The 23,013-nt window shown below is 49.6% G+C and overlaps 2 protein-coding genes across 8 annotated transcripts in view; one reads left to right on the top strand and one right to left on the bottom strand.

Annotated features, from left to right (window-relative positions):
- The window catches only part of CLN3 (CLN3 lysosomal/endosomal transmembrane protein, battenin), a 122,066-nt gene extending 108,749 nt beyond the window's left edge, over positions 1–13,317 (bottom strand). For 2 of the 7 annotated variants that reach the window (XM_078771794.1, XM_068100402.2), the window contains exon 1: positions 13,156–13,268. Coding sequence is in view for 2 of the 7 variants with exons in the window: in XM_068100397.2 (XP_067956498.2) it covers positions 13,156–13,198 (43 nt within the window). In the remaining 5 variants the exon portion in view is untranslated. Of the gene's footprint in view, positions 1–6,318; positions 6,548–13,155 lie in introns of all 7 variants that reach the window. The other 5 variants (XM_078771795.1, XM_068100400.2, XM_068100397.2 and 2 more) reach the window with 5 other exon arrangements.
- Positions 13,318–13,629: 312 nt separating this feature from the next.
- The window catches only part of HINFP (histone H4 transcription factor), a 159,816-nt gene continuing 150,432 nt past the window's right edge, over positions 13,630–23,013 (top strand). Inside the window, exon 1 of the mRNA XM_078771793.1 lies at positions 13,630–14,547. The gene's annotated coding sequence lies outside the window, so the exon portion shown is untranslated. The remainder of the gene's footprint in view (positions 14,548–23,013) is intronic.

The raw sequence follows: 23,013 nt of genomic DNA, 5'->3' as shown, positions 1-23,013 counted from the left end.
AAATGGCGGACAGCCAGGTGTAGACCGAGGAGCTCCCGGTCAAACGTGCTGTATTTGAGCTCGTTCGGCCGGAGCTGCCGGCTGAAAAAAGCGAGTGGCTGCCAAACCCCGTTCACCCATTGCTCATGTACGGCGCCCACCGCGTAGTCGGAGGCATCCGTGGTGAGGGCGATGGGAGCGTTGAGCACCGGGTGAGCGAGCAGTGTTGCATCGGCGAGGGCCCGCTTTGAGCTTTGGAAGGCCGCATCCATTGCTGCGGACCAGGCGATGTCGTGCTTGGCCGGCTTGCCCCGGAGGGCTTCGTAGAGGGGCCGCATGAGTTGAGCAGCGCGGGGCACGAAGCGGTGATAAAAATTCACCATTCCCAGGATTTCCTGCAGGGCCTTTATGGTGCGGGGACGCGGGAACGTGGTGATGGCCTCGACCTTGGTTGGCAGCGGCACGGCCCCGTTCTTGGTGATGTGGTGGCCCAAAAAATCAACGGCCGTCGTGCCAAAGTGGCATTTGGCCGGGTTGACGATGAGGCCGTGCTCGCTGAGGCGCCCGAACAGTGTTCGGAGGTGGAGGAGGTGCTCGGCCCGGGACGTGCTGGCGACGAGGATGTCGTCCAGGTAAACGAAAAGGAACGGCAGGTCACGCAGCACGCCGTCCATCAAGCGCTGGAACGCCTGAGCCGCGTTCTTGAGACCAAACGGCATCCGCAAGAATTCGAATAAGCCGAACGGCGTGATGACTGCCATTTTAGGGACGTCGGCCGCCCTGACAGGTACCTGGTGATATTCCCGTATGAGATCAATTTTCGAAAAAATGACCCGTCCCGCCAGACGGGCGGAGAAGTCTTGGATATGCGGGATCGGGTACCTGTCGGGGGTGGTAGCGTCATTGAGACGGCAGCAGTCACCACACGGGCGCCATCCACCCCCCGGCTTTGGCACGATGTGCAGTGGCGAGGCCCACGCGCTATCAGAGCGCCGCACGATGCCGAGGTGCTCCAACGCGTCGAATTCGGCCTTCGCCACGGCGAGCTTGGCTGGGTCGAGGCGGCGGGCCCTGGCGTAGACCGGCGGGCCCGTGGTTGGTATGTGGTACTCGATCCCATGCCGTACTGCGACGGCCGAAAACGTCGGCCGCGTGAGGGCCGGGAACTCCGTGAGCAGGCGAGCAAACTCGTTCGCCGCCGGGACGGCGCATGCCAGCTCGGTCGGCGCGGAGCTGCTCAATGTGCATACCAGGGAGCTGAAGGTTTCGGCGTTGATTAAACGACGCCGTTGGACGTCCACCAGCAGTCCGTGTGCGCAGAGGAAGTCGGCGCCTAGCAGAGCCATGGGCACGTTTGCGGTTACAAACGTCCAAGCAAAGCGTTGGCCGCCGAAGCAGAGGGTGACGTTGCGCGGGCCAAAGGTGCGGATGGTCGATCTGTTGGCCGCAACCAAGGAGGGGCCGCAAACCGTGGATTGCCTGTCCTGGTCAGAGGCGGGTATGACGCTCAGTTGGGCGCTGGTGTCGCACAGGAAGCGCCGTCCGGACGCTTTATCCGTGATGAACAGTAAGTTGAACGTGTGGCCGGCGCTCATGGCTGGTAATGAACGCCGGCCCGGCCGTTTCCCGGCCTGCCGAAGGTGCACGGGGGTCGGCATGTCCGGGCCTTCTGTCCGAACCTGGCATGATAGTAACACCACGCTTGGTCAGGTGGAGGCCCCGGTCGTCGTGCTGGAGGTGGTCGGCTCGGTGTAGCGGCCGCCAATTGCGTCGGCAGTTCGGTCGTCGACCGTGCCGGGTGCTCGGGCGCCATAGGTGTTGCGTCGGACGGCGGTGGGTCCCATGTCGCCGCTGCGATGCGCTGTCCTGCGGTGGAGATCTTGTCGGCTTCTCTGGCAAGGGCCTGGGGATCTGTGATCGTCGTGCTTGCCAGGGCGAGGCGTACCGGGTTAGGCAGCTGACGGAGGAACAGCTCCCGGAACAGGAATGCCGGAGAGTGCTCGCCGAGCAGTGAAAGCATGTAGTCCATTCGCTCGGAAGGGCGCGTGTCGCCGAACTCGGGCAGGTCGAGCAGGCGCCGTGCGCGCTCCGCCGATGGGAGGGCGAAAGCGTCCAGGAGAAGCTTCTTAATCGCGCCGTATTTGTCAGCGGCTGGCGGGCTCTCGAGGAGGCTCAGGGCGCGGGCCGCGGTGGCCAAACCGAGCGCTGCTACCACATGGTGGAAGCGGGTGTCGTCGGCCGTGATGCCTCGCAGGGCGAACAGGGAATCCGCCTGTGCGAACCAAACCGCCGCATGAGCCTCCCAGAAGGTAGGCAGTTTAAGGGCGACTGCCGTGTCCATGTCGGTAGGTCACCAATGAAGGAGCTGGGGCTCCCACGTCGATCGGAAGAATGGACGCGACAAAAAGCTGGAATTCATCCGAGTTGCTTTAATCAAACCAAACACTCAGGCACTCTGAAAAGCCCGTTTATCGGGCAGCAATATATATACATATTATCCCGGAGCGTTTGCCCAGGAAAGGCGAGAGGGGGCGTGGCCCAGCGTCCTGGCTGCGGCCTGGCAAGTTGAGGGCGAGCCTGCCCGGGCATGCCCGGGCGTCCCGACCGAGGCCTGGCAAGTTGAGCGCGGGCCTGCCCGGGCGTCCTGGACGAGCCCGGCATGGTGATCGCTCCGCGTCCTTGATAGGTGCAAGGCGATTGTGAAAACCCAGCGGTAGCCGCTACAATCTTTTCAAATCAAACTTAAACTAGAATGGAAATCTTCTACGTTGCGACGTCGACCGATATACCTCCACCCGCATCATTGCATCATTGTACCACTTGTACCAAGTTTGATTTAAATCTCTTTCATTTGGTCTCAAGTATCACATTTCTACCCGAAATGACCTCTGACCTTTGACCTTTGATGCCAAAATCTAAACAGTTCATCTTTTCATCATAATATATACTTGTATCAAGCTTGGTCAAAATCCCATCACTGGTTCAGAAGTTAGCACAGTAATATAATTTTTACCTAACGGGACCTCTGACCTTTGACCTGTTGACCCTATAATGTAATCAAGTTATCGTTACATCATTATACATACTTGTGCCAAGTTTGATTTAGTTCCATTCAGCCGTTATTAGGTTATCAGGATAATAAAAACCTTATTGCAGAAACTGACCTTTGACCTCTTGATGCAGAAATCGAATCAGTTCATCTTTGCCTCATAACATATACTTATACCAAGTTTGGTCAAAATCCCATCACTGGTTTACAAGTTGACCTGATAACATAATATTAACTTGACTTGACCTCTGACCTCAAAATTTAATCAGGTCATCTTTACATCATTATACATACCTGTCCCAAGTTTGACTTAGATCCCTTCAGCCGTTCTCAAGTTATAAACCTATTACATACTTTGACCTTTGACCTCTTGACCCCAAAATCAAATCGGTTCATCTTTGCATCATAATACATACTTGTACCAACTTTGGTCAAAATACCATCACTGGTTCATAAGTTATTGTGGTTACAGGATTGTTACCTAACATGACCTCTGACCTTTGACCTTATGACCCCAAAATCTAATCAGTTCATCTTTACCTCATTATACATACCTGCACCAAAAAGCATCTCAATGGTACTGCAAGCATGTGGAGAAACGTTTTGTGGTCAGACAAAACAAAGATTGAACTTTTTGGTCTAAATTCAAAGCATTATGTTTGGCACAAGCCTAACACTACACATCACCCATCAATACCATCCCTATTGTCAAGCATGGTGGTGGCAGCATCATGTTATGGGGCTGATTTTTATCAGCAGGGTCTGGCAATTAGGTATAGAAGGGCCAATGGATGGTGCAAAGTACAGGAGAATCATTGATGAAAACCTGCTTGAGTCAGCCATGAATCTGAAACTGGGTAGGAGATTCACATTTCAACACGACAATGATCCAAAGCACAAAGCTAAAGCCACACTGGCGTGGCTGAATAAAAATAAAATAAATGTTCTTGAGTGGCCCAGTTAAAGTCCTGATTTGAACCCAAATGAACATTTATGGTGAGACTTGGAGTGCAGACCATCAACGTTCCTCATCAAACTTGGCAGAACTAGAGCAAATATTTCACCATCAAACTGTGCAAAGCTGGTAGAAACATTCCCAAAAACCTGGTAGAGACCTACCCCAAAAGACTTGCAGCAATCTTGCTGATTGGAGCAAAAATAGCTGCAAAAGGTGCTTCCACCAAGTAGTGGCCCAAGGGGCTGAATACTTTTACAACCAGTGAATTTTGATTTGTACATGTTTTTTGTAGGTATTCTTGACATGTAACCTCCTTCAACTATAACAGGGTTTAATTTGATCTTTTCAGTTACAGTTTAAAAACAAGTTTATTTGGAAAAATTGTTTCTACATGATTCATTATTCATCTAAATCTGACATTATTGGGAGGAGGTGAATACCTTTGCAGGCCTCTGTAATCTGTCTGTATGCTCCATCGGCCCCATAATCAATTTCATAACAAATATAATGAGCATGTGATTTTAGTTCTGTTATCATAACATTTCTGCAACGAAGGATGAAAGCATTTCCAAGGCATTGTGGATAAAGCTGTTATTATATATCTCCCCACTTCCCCCCCCCCCCCCCCCCCTCTCCCCTCTAAGAGAGCCAAGCCAAATTCCGCTATAAGCATGCGTCAACAAAAACAACAAACTATGTTCACTACTCATTGTTTATTAACTCTTCAAGAAGGTACAAAGGTAGCACACTTATCTTTGAGCGTTGTAGTCTGGGTTTGATTCTCAATCCAACTATATACTGTCAGATCAGTGCATCATGGGCAGGATGCTACTTATCAAATGTGCCATTCCTTGGATGGATGTCTCTCACCAGATAACCTAGCTGGTATACCTTAAAATATCCCACTTTGGTGAATTGTAAATATTGCCGGGCACCCTGAACGAATTACCAAATACCTGCCTGAAGTGTGGGTATCTAGTGGCCTGGTCTTCTTGGATAGTCCTTGACACAAGGTTGCGCTGCTTGCTATCTCATAACGTAGTTGCTGTGTGGGCAGAAGTTCCTACACCATAAACAACCTTGATAATGTTGATGTGTTCACGTCATATGTGAATGGCCATTTCGGCTACAAAGGGCACCCTTAAGCTTTTACCAACCCACTTCCTTATTTTGACAACATGAATGAACAATCAGTTTTGTGGTTCATAGTGTTTTTCCCAACCTAAAAGTATGACAATGATTTGCAGGAGGTTTTGCAGGAGGCCATACAGGAAGAGGGAAATCAGAAAAAAAACAAGTACAAAATTGAAGACAAAGACATCTAATGTTTGGGTGCTGAAAACAAACTCAAAATATAAATGATAGCAAGGAAGATAAAAAAAAAACATAGGGGCAATAACCCTGGCGCTCACCTGTTAAAATAAAGCAGTATACTGCACTGACTAAAGGTATTTTAAACCAATTTGAATGGTTTATAGAAGACAAGGCAGCATGTAGAATCATACTAACATAATCATAGGACTTTAAACAAACAAACAAAAAAATACCTATTTTGGGGGGAAAACACCTTAGGGAGGAGGTGAATGTAAGAATGTAAGTCCTTAGGAAGAGATTAGCCCCCTCCTCCCTGTAGTCCCCTGTAGACCCAAATTTTTCTAATGCCATGAACAAACATTGGTACATCACGGGTGGTGAAGATTGTGATCAGGTTTCATTAACGTTTGCGTGTAGTTTAGGAGAAGAAAGCAAATACCTATTTTGGGGGAAGTGTGAAGCGGCTTAATCGGGCGGGGGGTGGGGGGGAGGGTCAAACCTGGATCCACTTTGACCCCAGGTAGACCCCATTAGACCCCAATTTTTTTCATGCTGTGAACAAACTTTAGTTGCAACATACCACATATAATTTGTGCCAAGTTTGGTCACAATCCAATCAGTGGTTTCGGAGAAGAAGTTGCAAGTGTTTACGGACTGACGGCACTCAACCCATAAGCTACCCGGAACTATGTTCCAGGTGAACGAATAACAGAGATACTACACCAACCATCACAATCAGCTATGGTGATACCCATTTTCCGAGACACACCCAATTAATAACAACGGACAAGTTTGTGTACTTGGGAAGCATGATCACCAGTGATGGAAACCTGAATAATGAAATCCAGAAGAGATTAGCCAGTGTCACATCCTGTAAATTCTACTCACTCCAAAGTCAAATGTGATGTCGTTCAGGTCTATGCCTCAACAACAACACCATTGTATACAACCATGTCAGCTTGGCAATCAATACTGCTATATGGTATCGAGACCTAGGCTACCTTAAATTAACACTCACATCAGCTGGAGATGTTCCACCAGAGATGCTCATCATGAATATTCGCTGGTGGCAAAAGATCACCAATATGGAAGACCAAGGCCATGCCAACATAACAACCATAAGCACGATGGTGAGGACGTCAAGACTGAGGCAGCTGGGTCACGTGTTCCGTATGCCAGACCATCCGTCTCCCAAAGAGAATACTTTTCTGTCAACTAGCCAGTGGAACTCCCACACGTGGCAGGCCCTGTAAAAATGTTGGAAGGATGTCATCAAGGAAGACCTAAAGATCTTTAATATTGAGGGGAACTGGCACAACTTGACAAAAATAAGGCAAAGCTGGAGAACAACTATCAGAAAGGATGCAATGACTGCAGAGGCTGCTGTTGTTGTTGCTGTTGCTGCAAAGACGGTACAGATGGCTAGTGTCACTCATCGTCACAAGTGAGGGGACATATTTATTGATTAATCGTTGTATTTTTCTCGAATTAAAGCAAAGTTTATAATCAGCAAGGTCATGGAATCAATCATCGCTTCTGACATCAAATCCTTCCTCTTCTCCAATGGCTCGATCTCGGATCATCAATTTGGATTCAGACCAGGTCATTCGACTCTGGACATGCTGCTTCTGCTGCCTCAACAATGGATGGAGGTCCTTAATGCCAAACAGGAAATCAGAGCTGTCTCCCTTGACATATCACGTGCCTTCGATACGGTCTGGCACCCAGGTCTGCTCAACAAACTCTCCTCCAATGGTATCCATGGAAATCTCCACGCATGGCTTGCGGACTTCCTCTCTGGTCATAGTCAACGTGTGGCCCTGAATGGTTTTCTCTCATCTCCCCTTCCTGTTCAGGCTGGAGTTCCCAAAGGCAGTGTTCTAGGTCCTGTGCTTTTTCTGGTCTTTATCAATGATCTATCCGACTCTCTGGAAAATCCTCTCTATCTCTTTGCTGATGACTCCACTCTCTGCCGCTCCATACCTCATCCTTCAGATCGGCAGTCTGCACCCTCCTCACTCTCTGCAGAACTGGACAAAATCACAGACTGGTCAAACAAGAGGATTATGTCTTTCAATCCTGACAAATCTCACACTCTTACTATGTCTCTCCGAAAAGATCGACTGGACAACCCTCCCATCTACTTTCTCAATAATCCTCTCGAAGAATTTCTGTCACTCAAGCTTTTGGGTCTCACTATCTGCCATGATATTTTCTGGGGAAACCACATTTCCAAGCTGGCCTCCAAAGCCAGTCGCCGACTGGGCATCCTCCGTCGTGCGAAGTCCTTCCTTGGCACACCTGAGCTCCTCACCACATACAAGGCTTTCATCCACAACTCAATGGAATACTGTTCTCCCCTCTAGGCTGGTGCTCCTGCCTCACACCTAGCTCGGCTTCACACGGTTGAAACCAAAGCTTTCAGAATCATTGGGATCTCCAGCGATGAAGCTAACTCCAAGGGCCTTTCACTTGCTTACCGCAGGCAGGTTGGTGGTCGTTCAGTCTTCTACTGACTCCTCTCCGGCCTTGCTCCCCCAGCTCTGTCTGTGCTCTGTCCCCCAAATATTCCTACAGGTCGCACAAGATCTGCCAGCAACCCTCTTCTGGTGAAACTTCCAAAATCAAGACTCTCTGCTCAGGCTTCTGCACAGGATTTGCTCATGATTTTAAGGAATAACATTGCGTACGATGGACACAGGAACATCAATGAAGCCTTCACTCTTTCATTCCTCTTCTCTCCCACCTCTGGAACAAACTCCTTGACTCTCTTCACTCCTACTCCAGGTCTTTAAAACAGCTGTTCACCACCATCTCTTATCTTCCCCCATCCAAAACCTTGATCTTCTCTACCCCCGTTAATTCACCCCAGATCCACCTTTTTGAAATACCGTCTTCTTTCCTGGAAGCCCGAGCAGTGTCCATGTGCTTTTTTTTTTTTTTTACCTCTCCCACCTCCCCCAAGCCCTCTCCCTCCCACAGATCTCTCGATGTCCCTGCTCTCAAATTTTGTGTTTGTGTCCTTCCCCCTCTCTCCCCATCTTGTCTACCGCTCCCCCTCTCTCCCCAACGATTGCTGTCTTATCCTGATTGTGTTGATATTGTAAAGACTCATATATACAGTAATGTTTTCAGTTAATGCTAATTGTTGATTGACGTCTATGCATGTGATAACTTTTCCCTGAGGTGTTTCCTCCCCATTGGTGATTTTAGTTCAATTCAATCTTCATATATGACATGCTTACATCCATCAGTAATTTGTTTTGAGTCTGGGTGCTGTTTTCATTTGATTTAATCCACATATATGTTGTTGATGCCTACATGCTATACTAACCCATGACATCCATTCGTGATTTGTTCATAGTCTGGGTGCTACTGGGCAAGGTGTAGTGTAATATGAAAGATGATGAATAACATCTTAACTGCTATAGATAATATGTTGATCTGCCATTGAACTCTTCTGCCTAATACCTACTCATATTATATGGTTTATTGTGCGCGGAAGCTGAAGCAGAACTCAAAAGGAAATATGATCCAGCCATTATATGTATATGTATATATGGTGGTAGGGTTGACTTCAGCTTGGTGTTGCTGTTGACGATCATGTGTCCCTGCGTCTGTCTTCCGGACCGAGTTGACAACCCTAACTCTATAACCACGTATTGGGTCTCGTTAATTGTTATACATTTCCTTGGTTCCAATACAACAACAACAGGCATTTTAAGGCCATTTTCCCTGCAAGAGCGGGGGTTAGCCTTGCGGTCCCCATGACAATGTTCTCCATTTTGCCCTATTTTATGCATCTCCCCTTGTTAACCCCCTTGCCCACATTTCTTCTTCGACCATCTTTAGCCAAGTCTTTCTCGGTCTTCCCCGTCCTCTACATCCTTCTACATTCATTTCCATCACTCTTCTCAACCAGTCACTTTCATCCTTCCTCAACACATGACCAAACCATCTCAACCTGTTTCTCTTCACAGCATCCATCACAGGCTCTATTCCCATCATCTTTCGCAATTCATCATTTGTCTTCCTCTCTCTCAACGACACTCCACACATCCACCGAACCATTCGCATTTCCACCCTTTCCAGCCTTCGTTGCTGCTCTACGTTCATTACCCATGTCTCGCTCCCATAAATGATAACACTTCTCACACATGCAGCATACACCTTTCCCTTCAGCTTCAACGACACTCCCCTCCTCATCAGCACGCCACTCAGTTCCCGAAACTTCTTCCATGCACATCTCACTCGAGCAACCGTTGCCGAGTCTGATCCACTTTCTCCATTCAGCATGTCTCCTAGGTAACAAAATGTTTTCACACCTTCCAGCTTCACGCCGTCTCCAAGATCCAACTCAACATTTCCTCCATCTGCAGATCCCTCTGTGCACACCTTACACTTGAATGTAGCTGCCACACTGGTTAATGACCCTCTCAAGCCACTACATTTTTGATGAACCCACTCAGCGCACGTTGTACATTGAATGGAATTCACTCCGACACTCTTCCTGCACACAGCACACGGCCACTTCCCAGTTCTTTCCACCTCACCACATGCTTTACCACTTGCCATGACCTTCGTTTTTCCGATATTCACCTTCAGACCTTTTGTCTCCATACATTTCTTCCACTTGTTCATTTTCTCCTTCAGTCCATCCATACTTTCTGCAATCAACACCAGATCATCTGCATACAACAACTCCCACGGTAAACCCTCCTTTACGTTCTGAGCCAGCACCTCCATCACAGCTACAAATAGTAGTGGACTTAGTACCGACCCCTGATGCACTCCCACCTTCACATCAAACTCACCACTGTTCCCGTCCTTCGTCCTTACAGCTGTGCGTGCTCTTTTGTACATTGCCATCACCACTCTGATCAACCATTCCTCCACTCCTAACATCCTCAAAGCCCAGGTCACTAATTCACATGGAACCCTATAGAATGCTTTCTCCAGATCAACAAACCCAAGAAACAACCTCTTCCTCTTCTCCATATACTTCTCCTGCAGCTGCCTCACAATAAAAAGCACGTCTGTCGTTCCTCTTCCTGGCATAAATCCAAACTGCATTTCGTCAATCTTCACTTTCTTCCTTACCCTCCTCTCCAACACCCTTTCCAATACCTTCATTCCATGCTCCAATAACTTTATCGCTCGATACGAGCCACAGTCCAGAGGGTCACCTTTCCCCTTGTATAGAGGGACGAGGGTACTCAGTTCCCCATCCACTGGAATGCGGCCTTCTATCACCACCAGATTGCAGATCTCTGTCATTCTCTTCACACCCCAATTTCCCGCTGCCTTCAACATATCTCCGACAACTCCCGTCGGCCCTCCCGCTTTTCTACTCTTCATTGCTTTTATCGCTACCTCAACTTCCTTCTCGGTTATCTTCTCTGCCGGTCCTAAAACTGGGTTACTCTCTGTGTTGCCATCCCATTCATTCTCTGCATTCAACAGCATTTCCATATATCTCTTCCATCTTCCTTTAATTCCATCTGGGTCCACAACAATTTGTCCCACTTCATCCTTCAAGCAACTCACCCCCATCACATCACACCTCTCTTTCGCTATCTGCTTTGCAATCCTGAATACTGTCTCTGGCCCTCTTCCAAATCCAAACGTTCTCCGAACATTTTCCTACATGCCTCTTGTGCCTTTACTACCTCTTTCTTTGCAGCCTTCTTGGCTGCCTTATAACTTTCATGCTCTGCCTTTTCTGCCCCCATACCCTTCGCCTTCTGCCACTCCTTGAACTTCTTCCTCTTCTCGTCAATCTTCGTTCCAACTTCATCATCCCACAACCATGTTTCCGAGTGCCTCGGTGGTCCTTTTGTCCATCCACATACCTCACCAACGGCTCCCAACAGACTATCTTTCATTGACATCCAACCACTTTCAAGCTCAACCACATCATCCTCGACCATATTCAGCCTCTCTTTTAATGCCTCCCTCACTGTCACGTCTTTCAACCTCCACACCTTCATTCTCGGTTGGTACTTCACCCGCCGAGCTCTCCTCACACCTTTCACCCTTATGTCGCAGACAACCAAGTGGTGCTGTGAAACAGCCTCCTCCCCCGGGATCACCTTTGTGTCCCGGAGGTGCCCCCTATCTCGCCTACGCACCATTAGGTAGTTAACGGTTGTCGTCGACCCACCTGACGTGTATGTAACAAGCTTATTATCCTCTTTCTGGAACTGAGTATTACAAATCAACAAATCAGCAAACTCCAAAATCCTTTCACCTTCTCCATTTCTCACACCATATCCGTAACCCCCATGAACTCCCTCAAAACCGTCCATACTCCTTCCCACATGTCCATTTAGGTCTCCTCCTACCACAACAACTTCCTCATCTTTCACGTTTTCCATCAGCTTCTCTATCGCACACCAGAACTTGTCCTTCTCTTCATCGCTCCGACCAACCTGCGGAGCATATCCCGAGATGATGTTCACTAAGAGCTTTCCAATCATCATTTTCACCATCATCAACATTTCACTCACTCTAGTCACACTCACCACACTGTCTTATAAACTCCTCAGAAAACAGGACACCAACACCATTCATGCCCTCCAGGCACCCTTGCCACACAAACTTGTATTTCTGTCCCTGCCTACCCTTCACCATTCTCACACCACTTCCCTTCCATCTCGTCTCCTGCACACAACATATGTCCACTCTTCTTCTGACCAATACTTCCACCACTTCTCCTGATCTCCCTGTCATTGTCCCTACATTGTCATTGTCCTTGGTTCCAATCTAGTATAAAATTGTGGATCCAGTTGTATGCACTAAGGTGACCAGCAAGAGAAAATAAATAGCACCGCAAAGCGGGCGTAACCCCTCAGCCCATGCATGGTGGAAACCAATTTCAAGATGGCTGCCATGGCGGCCATATTGAAAATCGCAGCTCGCCAATTTTCGAAAGGAACCTTCCTCTACTCAACCCCAACACACACTGCAAAAATTATTTTAATCGGACAAGCCGTTCTGCTTGAAATTGACGGAAACCAATTTCAAGATGGCTGCCGTGGCGGCCATATTGAAATTCGCAGCGCGCCCATTTTCGAAAGGCACCTTCCTCTACTCAACCCCAACACACACTGCAAACATGGATTTAAGCGGACAAGCCGTTCTGCTCGAAATTGAAGGAAACCAAAAGTTGACGGACGCCCGGATGGCTGCCGTGGCGGCCATATTAAAAAATTTGGGCTGAGGGGTGAAAAGTAGTCACGCCATTATATGTTAATGTGGTTACTGTTGTTGGTAAGTGACGTAGGCATGCATCATCGCTACGCTATTGCGCATGCGCAGCCCGGCGGTTCCGGTGTGTTGTCCATGTTGGTGTGATGTTGCCTTGTCATCCGATAAAGTGTGATGATTAAAATAAAAGCTGATGTTATAACAAAACCTGAACGTGTTTTGGTTGGACATTCGCTCTGAAGGAAAGAGGCGTTTACCCTTACTGGCGTAGCTATTCTGTATTCACCACGAGTTCACCATCTTCCGATTCAAATTAGGAATTTGCATGTGAATTACTGATTGTCATGAAGCGCGAGGAGAAGGTTACTTTGATGGCGAATCAAGGGTTAACACTGCTTCGCTAAAGTGTATGTACCTGCATCCAAAGTTAAAGATGAAATAAAACCGTGCAAAACACCTTTTCGACACATTTGCGTACGTAATAAAAAGATTAACCATGACGCAACGACTTGGAATCTTAAGTCCTTATATGGTGACCCTTCAGTTTATACTGTGAAAATCAGAACATATCAGATGATTTTCTTTTCCCGGATCTCACCCCAGGAGAAACTTCTGTTGAAATAATATCCGGGATTTCCAAACTTACCTTTCCCTGAGGTAAACCCTGCATTTGCTTCAGGTGTCTCCATTTCAACAACTTCCGCCTCAAGATCCTGATTAATCTTTAATCTTTCTGCCAGTGCTGTAAGTTTTGCCAGTGTAAGTATTTAGGAGCGTACCTGATCTACTTGAATCTATATACACCACCTAATAATAAACCTTACCGCAAGTTTATTCTGTCGGTCGCAACAATAAAATACGATGTCTATTTCTTCACTAGATTTCGAATACTTTAGTTCATATTTGAAGGCAGGTGTTCTGCTCTAGTCTGGCAGGTTGTAATGTTGGGGTGTGTAATGGCTGTATATTTAGCTCGGTTGTGGTACCCTCTTCATCTCGCGTTATTTATGGGTATTTGTGCCGAGTTATTATCGTGAATGCTAAAAGTGTAAAACGAATTAAATATCGTGTGGTGATCCATGTATGAGGAGTTTAAGATGCGATTGATTGACAAAATAACACTCCCGAAGTGAGGCGGAAGTCGAGAAAAAAAAGCCACAGGCTCGGTGCTCGATTGCGAGAGGGTTTGAGCGCACCAAGTACACAGGAAAACTACCTCAAACTCTCCTTTGAAAACAAATAAGTCATTCCAATCGCCGATGTTACATAAGCGATCATGTGAAACTTGGCGAAATTTTCTTCCTCGTCTGTAAAAGCCGTGTGTTTGAAAGCTCTGTGGATGTTTATTTATTTATTCACTAAATACCTCATTCATTTGAACAATTGAAACATTGTTTTTAGCTCGAGTTAAACGACCAATCACGAAGCTAATTAAATTCATTGCGGTTGTCATGGGAATCGAGAATGTTTTTTTTTTTTTTTTTTAAATATCGAATATCAACAAAACTTGCAAAAACTCCCCAAGGAACGTCCAACTGACTCCATGCTTGCGGGCTCGTCGAGGTCTTCCTGAAACACTCAACTCACTCAAAAAACGCGGCAATCGATCCAAATCGTCAATAATAAAACCGACGTAGTATTGGATTAAAAGTCAATATGGTGAAATCGCGCACAAAACAAAGTGCTTTAGTGCTGTGAGGCGCTCGGAAATCGTTTCCTCACTGCATGCACGGAAGTCGATGAAGGCGAAGCAGAAATGAAGGCTTCCTCTATTGTTGAGAAAATATAAGTACAGGAGCCCTGTGCGCTCATCGATTTGGAGGGTTGAAAGTTAACGTCGGTGTACAAGATGGCTGTGGTGTAATCGCCAGCGCGGAATGGATTGCGCGCCACGTCGTGTGGCGTCTCCACGGTGATCTCGGGCCGTCTGTGCCGACGTGAAACGACATATCGGACGCACGTCGTGCGTGTCCATTCGGAGCGCCGAGTCGACCTGAGGGAGCTGGACCGAGGAGACGCCTGCGGAACATCAGGTGGAGTAAGTACCTCAGCGATCCTTGTTGTTTGGACCAAATCGGCTTTTCCAAGCATTCCTGATCGCCTCGCCTTTGGAATGGTACAGCGCCTGTCTCTTCACTATTAAACCCATCTTGTCTTTAACATCAAAATCCGCCGTCATAATCATAAATGGACCATTTCTGGAGGCATTTGCCATTTGGGGCCTGTTGTTGTTATTGTGGCCCTGATGCTGATCCATGTTTATTTCGTTTTACACTCATTCGTCGTTGTGCTTTTTCAATTACTATTACTAATGAGTCTTTTCTGGCTTGGTGTTGATTTAATTGGTGCCCACACCACAAGGGTGCTCCATGGTGCTGCTGCTGCTGCTGGGAATCATTACCTGTACCGGTAACCTGGCTTATTTATACCTTGTAAGGTGGTGTTGGCTTATTTATACTGGATTTTTGAATTCTGTACTTTTTGCCATTATAGGAGGAAGAGCTCAATATTTTACCTTGAGTACAACCATCTACCTTCCTCCCAGCTTTCTTCAGAAATTGCGGCCAAAATTCCTCCAATTAGCAGATTTCTGCTCTGTCGCCTGATGATTTGCTCACAATTTATTAAGGTTGTGGTAGAAGATGCTACTCCAATGATATGATGTGATTTTCCACCCTGAAAGATGCCATCTATTTTTTTATGGACATAACTGCAGGAGTTTTTTTGTCACTTGTGCGCAGAATAAACAGCCAAAAACCAAATCTTATTGCTGACGGTCAAAATGAAAGTGCAAAATTTCAACCTGATGGAAGAATTGTTTTTCATTCATTAACTAAAGCTTACAGCTGTCACTGTGTGATGCTTGGTGTTTGTTTTTATCAGCAATTATATTTCACTCTTTCAGTATTTTGCAGGCACTCCTAAGTCGTAAGGTGTCGACCGAAGTCAGAGGCGACCCGAAGGCACCTCTTTTACTGGCTTCTACCTCTTGGGTAGGTAGGAGGAGGTCTGGTGGGTGCCGTTGCTATCCACAGTTCAATTGCTGTTGATATCTTACTCCAGCAAGCTGGTATTCCTATTACCAACCTCGAAAGGATGACAGGCTGAGTCAACCCGTCTGGTGTTATTTTGGCACGGTTGGGGTTTCAACTCAAGACCCTAAAATCAAATGCCAACTTCCTTAACCGTTAAGTCACCAGCAACTATGCAGGTACTTATCACCCTGGTTTGGCATGAAATAATATGCAACTTATCAAAACAAGTTAATCCTGCAAACGAATGAACACGTACACTGTATTGCTCTTTTTCAGTGGCATAGTTCGTTGGAGGTTATTCAATCACTGGTGTTAAGCAAATATCATCAAATTAGCGTACACCTTTTTAATGTAACGCCCACATGTTGCATATGAATGGCAGTATAATTTGATACGAGAAGTTCCAGACACTATAATTTCTGAATCACTGAAAAATGAACTCGGAAAGATGGTGAAATGATCAAATGATGCGATAAGTTCCCTGCCATCAAATGTGACTGCTTCTTGTTTCTACACAGACTTTGAGATTATTGAAGCATGTGGGGTTTGTATCATTATGGCCAAAAAAAGGGGCGGCCGGCGCCAAAAGGAGGGAGGGGAGGCAGGTTTCGGACGAACATCGCTGAAACGAGGGGGCTTTGGGGCTGGGCATGCCAAAAGAAGGTGGGCGGCTGGCGTCAGGAGACCGTCGCTGAAAGGAGGGGGGATGCCGGCACCGAGATCCCTCTCTGAAAGGGGGTGGCGGGTGCCGAGGTCTCTCTCCGAAAGGGTGTGTCTGGTGCTGATGGACATTGCCGAAATGAGAGAGAGACCTGTGCAGGGAGTCAGTCGCTGTAACGGGGTGGCTGGCACAGAGGGGAATATGCCAGAAAGGGGTGGGTGTTGCCAGGTAGCCATTGTTGAAAAGGTGGTGGCTGGGGCGCTGTCGCCGAAAGGAAGCGGGAGTAGCAGGGAACCCATCCCCAAAAGGAGTGCAGGGATGGCCTGCGCAAGAGGCCGTGGTCGAAAAGGGGTGGCCAGCGATGGCTGTGGTCAAAAGGGGTAGCTGGTGCTGAGGACCATGGCTGAAAGGCAAGGACCGTGGCAGAAAGGTCGTGGCCGAAAGGGGATGGCCGGCGCTGAGGAGGGAGTAGACTTTGCCGATGACTGTGGCCGAGAGGGGGCGGCTGGCGCAGAGGGCCGTGGCTGAAAAGGGGATGATGCCCCCGAGAGACGTGGCCAAAAAGGGGATGGCTGGCACTGAGGAGGGAGTAGACTTTGCCGAAGACTGTGGCCGAGAGGGGGCGGCTCTCGCAGAGGGCTGTGGCTGAAAAGGGGATGATGCCCCCGAGAGACGTGGCCAAAAAGGGGATGGCTGGCACTGAGGGCGGTCACTAAAAGGGGGTGGTGGGCGACAGTCATTTAAATGGTGAGGTCTGCACTACACTACCATCGTGGAAAGTGGGCGGCCAGCGCTGAGTGCCCTATTCGAAAGTGGACACCGTCGCTGAGGGCCGGCGCTGAAAGGGGATGGCTGGTGCCGAGGACTGTGGTTGAAAGGGCACGGCCATGGCCGAAAGTGGGATGCCTGCACCATGTCACCATCGTGGAAAAGGTGCAGCTGGTGCCGAGGGACCATCGCCAAAATATTTCCAATAATTAGTCTTTTGATTTTGGTTGCTTTTTATTTTTCTTCTTGTTCAAATAATCCCATGGACAGCTTTTATATTGTTGAGGTCAGCACTTAGAGGGGGAGAGGGGGGGATTCTAACAGTTGTAGAGTTTCTGACTTTGCTTTTCTTTGTAAGTATGTTTCAATGACATTTGCAGTGTGTTTGGCGTCATTTTTGTGCTATAAGACAAAGTTGTCACCAATTAGCCTCCTTCCTGACAGGATGCCACAGTGGATTAGGATCTGCTTGTACTTCCTCAGCATTCATTGTTCCTTCAGTTTCCACCAAACCACCGATGCCAGCAGTAGAAGTACATCCGCCAACCTGAGCAGACCCCCCACCATGCTTCACTGTTGGCTGTAGACACATATCATTGTACTTCTTACCAACCTTCCTTCTGACATAATACTGCCTTCTGTTTGTTCTAAAATATCAAACTTTGACTCGTCACTCCAAAGTATTTGGATTCTCATGTCGCTACTTGTGAATGTCTGCAGCTGTAGAGGAACCTGGATAGGGTTTGAAACAGCAAAGGGCTTACCTTGTGCAGATAATTTTTTTCTTGGTTGCTTTACGCAGCTTTATTTGGCTGGAAGAGCATGGGGGTTAATTTATTGAAATACCTAGCCACCTGGGGTAATTGATTAAATGAGCCCTTCAATTAAGGGTGAGACATGTGATTGGGTCTTGTAATTTATATATATATATATATATATATATATATATATATATATATATATATATATATATATATATATATATATACAGTGGTACCTCGGCTTACGAGTGCCCCAACGTACGAGTTTTTCGGGATACGAGCCGTCGCTCGGGCGGTTTGTTGCTTTGGGATACGAGCCGAGATCCGATGTACGAGCTCAAAAAATTTATTTTTTTGAATTTTCCGGTTGTGGCTTCCGGTTCCGGTCACGTGGTTATCTTGCCGTGAAAGCATCTCTGCTTGGATATAAAACACGCAATCGTCGAAATACATGAGCGAGGAATCTCCTTGCTCCAGCCGGTGACGTCATCGGCGGGGATCCCCGCCTCCAGAGTGGCTGGTCACGTGACCGCCAAAGCGTGTCGCGCGTGCGGGTATAATGAGCTACACCTGTGGATCACGTGACCACGGAAGCACGCCTCGCTTGAGAGGCATGGCTTTCGGTTTGCGTTTTGCTTTATAAGGCGCGATAAATGGGCTTTTGAGTGTTAGCGGTTCATGGCGTTGACGGTCAAAAACCCATTACATCAATTTTACCAGGCACTGTACAGTAAGTACAGTGGACACCAAATGCACGGTGGAAGGCTAGAAGTAGAAGATCGTCCAAGACAAGTGAGAATAAGCCATACTTTGGAGATGACGTCATTCGCTGGTCCGATAACCAAAGATGTGGTATAAAAAACCAGGTGAGCTAACAATGCAGCAATTAAGGAATTCGGCCAAGGCACCGGCACACAACGACCTACCTACATCGAAAGACTCAATGCCAATGGTGACAGAAGCCAAGACGGCCGGCTTAAACACCGCCGAAAGACCACGGTGTACCAACTTACGATGCAGAACATCTTGCACTTAATATGATGACAACAGGTGCCATCCTCTGACGTACCATTACAGGTACAGGTACAGTACACGTGAGCACAGAGCAAAAGTTCACTGAAACCGAGATTAAGAAAAAAGAAAAAACACCTCGTGGTCCGTGCTCGATATCTGAGTTTCAATCTTTTCAAACACATGATGCTCTCGGTCACGGTATCTCCTGCGAGCTGCTTCTCCTTCAACCACACAAACAACAACTTCTCCATATCTTCATGGATAGAGGTCCGGAGCTTTGAAATAATCGTAACGCCCTTGGCTGGCGTTATAGCCTTTATGGACTCCTTCTGCTTCAAAATCGTACATATCGTAGAAGGAGTACGATCGTACTGCCTCGCCAAGTCGACAACACGCACACCTCACCTGGCATGCTCTTCTCCTCTGCTTAATAAAACCAGTTTATTTCTTTACATTCTCTTGTATTATGTACAGTATATACGAGGTCGTGCTTGTTTATACATTATTTGTTATTTATAAAGTACATTTTTGTTATTTAAAAGCACCTAACAAAAAAAAATTGGTGTTTTTTTTTTGAGGCTGGAACGGATTAATAGCATTTCAATGCATTTGAATGGGAAAATTTGCTTTGACTTACGAGCGATTTGGCTTACGAGCTCCGTCACGGAACGGATTAAACTCGTAAGCCGAGGTACCACTGTATATATATATATATATATATATATATATATATATATATATATATATATATATGTGGGGAGCTGTTATTCCCCTCCCCCTTTGTTAATTCTTGCTGCTCTACCAATTACCAAGCATAACCAATTATATGTTTTGTTTTGACTGATTGCTGTATTCTTTTAAAATACTTAGTCCTTTCTTGTGCATTGAGGATGTGTAATACCCTAATAAGGGTATTACACATACTAGGGCATGCCCGTACTATATATATGCCCGTACTATATATCTATCTAAAATTATATCCCCCCCCTCTATTTACATGAAATGGTTTGGTCCATTCGCAACGCCAAAGCGAACGGCGAACGGCTTGCGAGTACAGTGACAATCCCCCCCCTCTATTTACATGAAATGGTTTCGTCCATTCGCAACGACCACAGAACCCCCCCCCTCTATTTACATGGAATGGTTTGGTCCATTCGCAACGCCGGCACACGCGATCGTTCGCTGCTCTCTGATTGGTTGAATCGTTTTTTGTACATAGCTCGGTAAGTAATTGTCCGATTAATATGAAACCTTGAAAAGGCACATCCTCGGGTCCCCAGCAATATACCTGGCAAGTTAAAAGTATATCGGACCCGTGGTTGTCGAGAAACAGCGGTCACAGACAGACAAACGTACAAACGTACAGACAGAGATTACTGGAATTATAGATAGATATATATATATATATAATATATATATATATATTAAAGCGCGGCGTTACGCGCGCTGCTTGCGAGCAAGGAGGAAGCGGACAAGCGGTAACTTATAAGCGTCTTTATTTCAGGAGCTCACTGTAACACTAGCCCGCTCCGGGCTGCGCGCCCCGTGTATATCCTCAGGCCACGCCTACCCCTCGGGGGTGGCCGCCGTCCACTTGGTGCGCGGAATGATGTCACCACGCCAGTGGGCTTTCGTGTCCGCCACACGCGCCCCCCCAGAATTCCCGCGCACCTGGAGGGACAGTTTGCGGGGCAAACGGATGACCCGGCCGAAGCACCCCCTGGCGATCGGCGGCGTCCGGGGTGCAGGGATGCCAGGTGGGATGCCCCTGGCTGCCCCTGGGATGGGTGCAGGACCGGGGGGCGGCGGGGCTGGGCGGTGCCGGGGGTCCGCCCGCAGGGGGGCGGCCCCGACGCAGGGGTCGGGCCACTGGCGGTGGATGGTCCACGTCGAGGTGGGCCGGCTTGAGGCGGTCTACAGAAACGCGGTCAGGAGTACCGCCGATGTCCAGGGTGAAGTGCTTCGCCCCGGTCTCCAGCACGCGGAAAGGCCCGTCGTACGGGGGCCGCAGTGGTGTCCGGTGGGCATCGTGGCGGACGAAGACGTACTCCGCCGTGCGAAGCGCCGGGGCGACGTGCGTCGGTGGGTGCCCGTGGCATGCCGTTGGCACCGGGGCGAACCTCTGGGCGGTCTCTTGCAGAGCGGAGCGCTGCTGTGCCGCGGACCATGGTGCCGTGGAGTCGGGGAGGAACCCCCCCCCGGCACCCGCAGCGGTTGCCCGAAGACCAACTCCACCGCGGATGCGCGCAAGTCCGGAGGCCCAGCAGGACCCAGGGAGCCTGTCGACCCAGCCGCCGTCGCGGAGGGTGGCCCGGAGCGCGGCCTTCAATGAGCGGTGAAATCGCTCACACAGGCCGTTAGCCTGGGGGTGGTAGGCCGTGGTTCGGTGCAGCCGGACCCCTAGCCCCTGCGCGACCGCCCCCCAGAGCTCCGAGGTGAACTGGGGGCCGCGGTCGGACGAGATGTCTGAGGGGGCGCCAAACCGGGCGACCCAGGTGGCGATGAAAGCCTGCGCGACGTCCGCCGCCGTCGTCGACGCCAAGGGCACGGCCTCCGGCCACCGGGTGGTGCGGTCCACCATGGTGAGGACGTGGGTGAAACCCCGCGAGGGGGGCAGAGGTCCCACCAGGTCCACGTGGACGTGGTCAAACCGGCGTTCCGGCACCGTGAACGGGGCCAACGGGGCCTGGGTGTGCCGGTGCACCTTGGCGCGGTGGCACGCGAGGCACGTCCTGGCCCAGCCGCGGACGGCCTTCCGGAGGCCATGCCAGACGAACTTGTCGGTGATCAACCTTTGGGAGGCCCTCGCGCCCGGGTGGGCCAGGCCGTGGATGGCGTCAAACACCTGGCGCTGCCAGCCCGCGGGCACGATGGGGCGAGGCCGCCCGAGGGAGACGTCGCACAAGAGGGCCGCGCCCGCGCCGTCGAACGGCACCTCGGTGACGCGGAGGCCCGTGACGGTGGTCCGCAAGGCCTGGACGTCGGGGTCAGCGGCCTGGTCCGCTGCCATCCGGGCATAGTCGATGCCGAGGTGGACTGCGTGGGCGACGGCCCGGGAAAGGCAATCCGCCACCGGGTTGTCCTTCCCCGCGACGTGCCGGATGTCCGTCGTGTACTCGGACACGGCCGAGAGGTGACGCTGCTGCCGGGCCGACCACGGCTCGGTGACCTTGCCCATCGCGAAGATCAGCGGCTTGTGGTCGACGAAGGCCGTGAACGCACGGCCCTCGAGCAGATGGCGGAAGTGCCTGACCGCCAAGTGAAGCCCGAGCAACTCGCGGTCGAAGGTACTGTAACGGCGTTCGGGTGGGCGAAGCTGCCGGCGAAAGAACGCCAGCGGTTGCCAAGCTCCACGCACCCATTGCTCGTGCACCGCGCCCACCGCGTAGTCCGAGGCGTCGGTGGTGAGGGCGATCGGTGCATCGGGCGCCGGGTGCGCGAGCATGGTGGCATTAGCCAAGGCGAGCTTCGCGCCCGTGAACGTCGTGTCCATCTGCTCGGTCCAGGTAACGTCGCCTTTGCCCAGCTTACCTCGGAGAGCTTCGTGCAGGGGGCGCAGGAACTGGGCGATACGGGGCAGGAACCGATGGTAAAAGTTCACCATGCCCAGGAACTCCTGCAGCCCTCTGATCGTGCGGGGGCGCGGAAACCCCTTCACCGCCTCCACCTCTGCCGGCAGCGGGACGGCTCCGTGCCTGGTGACACAGTGCCCCAGAAAATCGATTACGGCGACGCCGAACCGGAACTTTGCGGGGTTCACAATCAGGCCATGCTGGCCCAGGCGTTCGAAGAGCGTGCGGAGGTGGCGTAGGTGCTCTTCGCGGGACGCGCTGGTGACTAGGATATCGTCCAGGTAGACGTAGACAAAATCCAAGTCGCGCAGGACGCTGTCCATCAGTCGCTGGAACGCCTGAGCCGCATTCTTCAGACCGAAGGGCATCCGCAGGAACTCGAAGAGTCCGAATGGCGTGATGACCGCCGTCTTCGGGACGTCCTCCGGCCTGACGGGGACCTGATGGTAGCCGCGTATGAGGTCCACCTTTGAGAAGAAGGACATGCCCGCCAAACGGGCGGAAAAGTCCTGAATATGGGGGACGGGGTAGCGGTCGGGAGTGGTGGCGTCATTGAGACGGCGATAGTCCCCGCACGGTCGCCATCCCCCGCCGGGCTTCGGCACGATGTGCAGCGGCGACGCCCAAGCACTCTCCGAGCGCCGAACGATGCCGAGTCGCTCCAGTGTAGCGAACCCCGCTTTTGCCACCGCC

The sequence above is a fragment of the Myxine glutinosa genome, chromosome 2, assembly GCF_964187855.1.
Source record: "Myxine glutinosa chromosome 2, kmMyxGlut1.1, whole genome shotgun sequence".
NCBI classification, from domain to species: Eukaryota; Metazoa; Chordata; class Myxini; order Myxiniformes; family Myxinidae; genus Myxine; species Myxine glutinosa.
The sequence above is the reverse complement of the archived record's forward strand: the minus strand, read 5'-3'. Positions and strand labels throughout refer to the sequence as shown.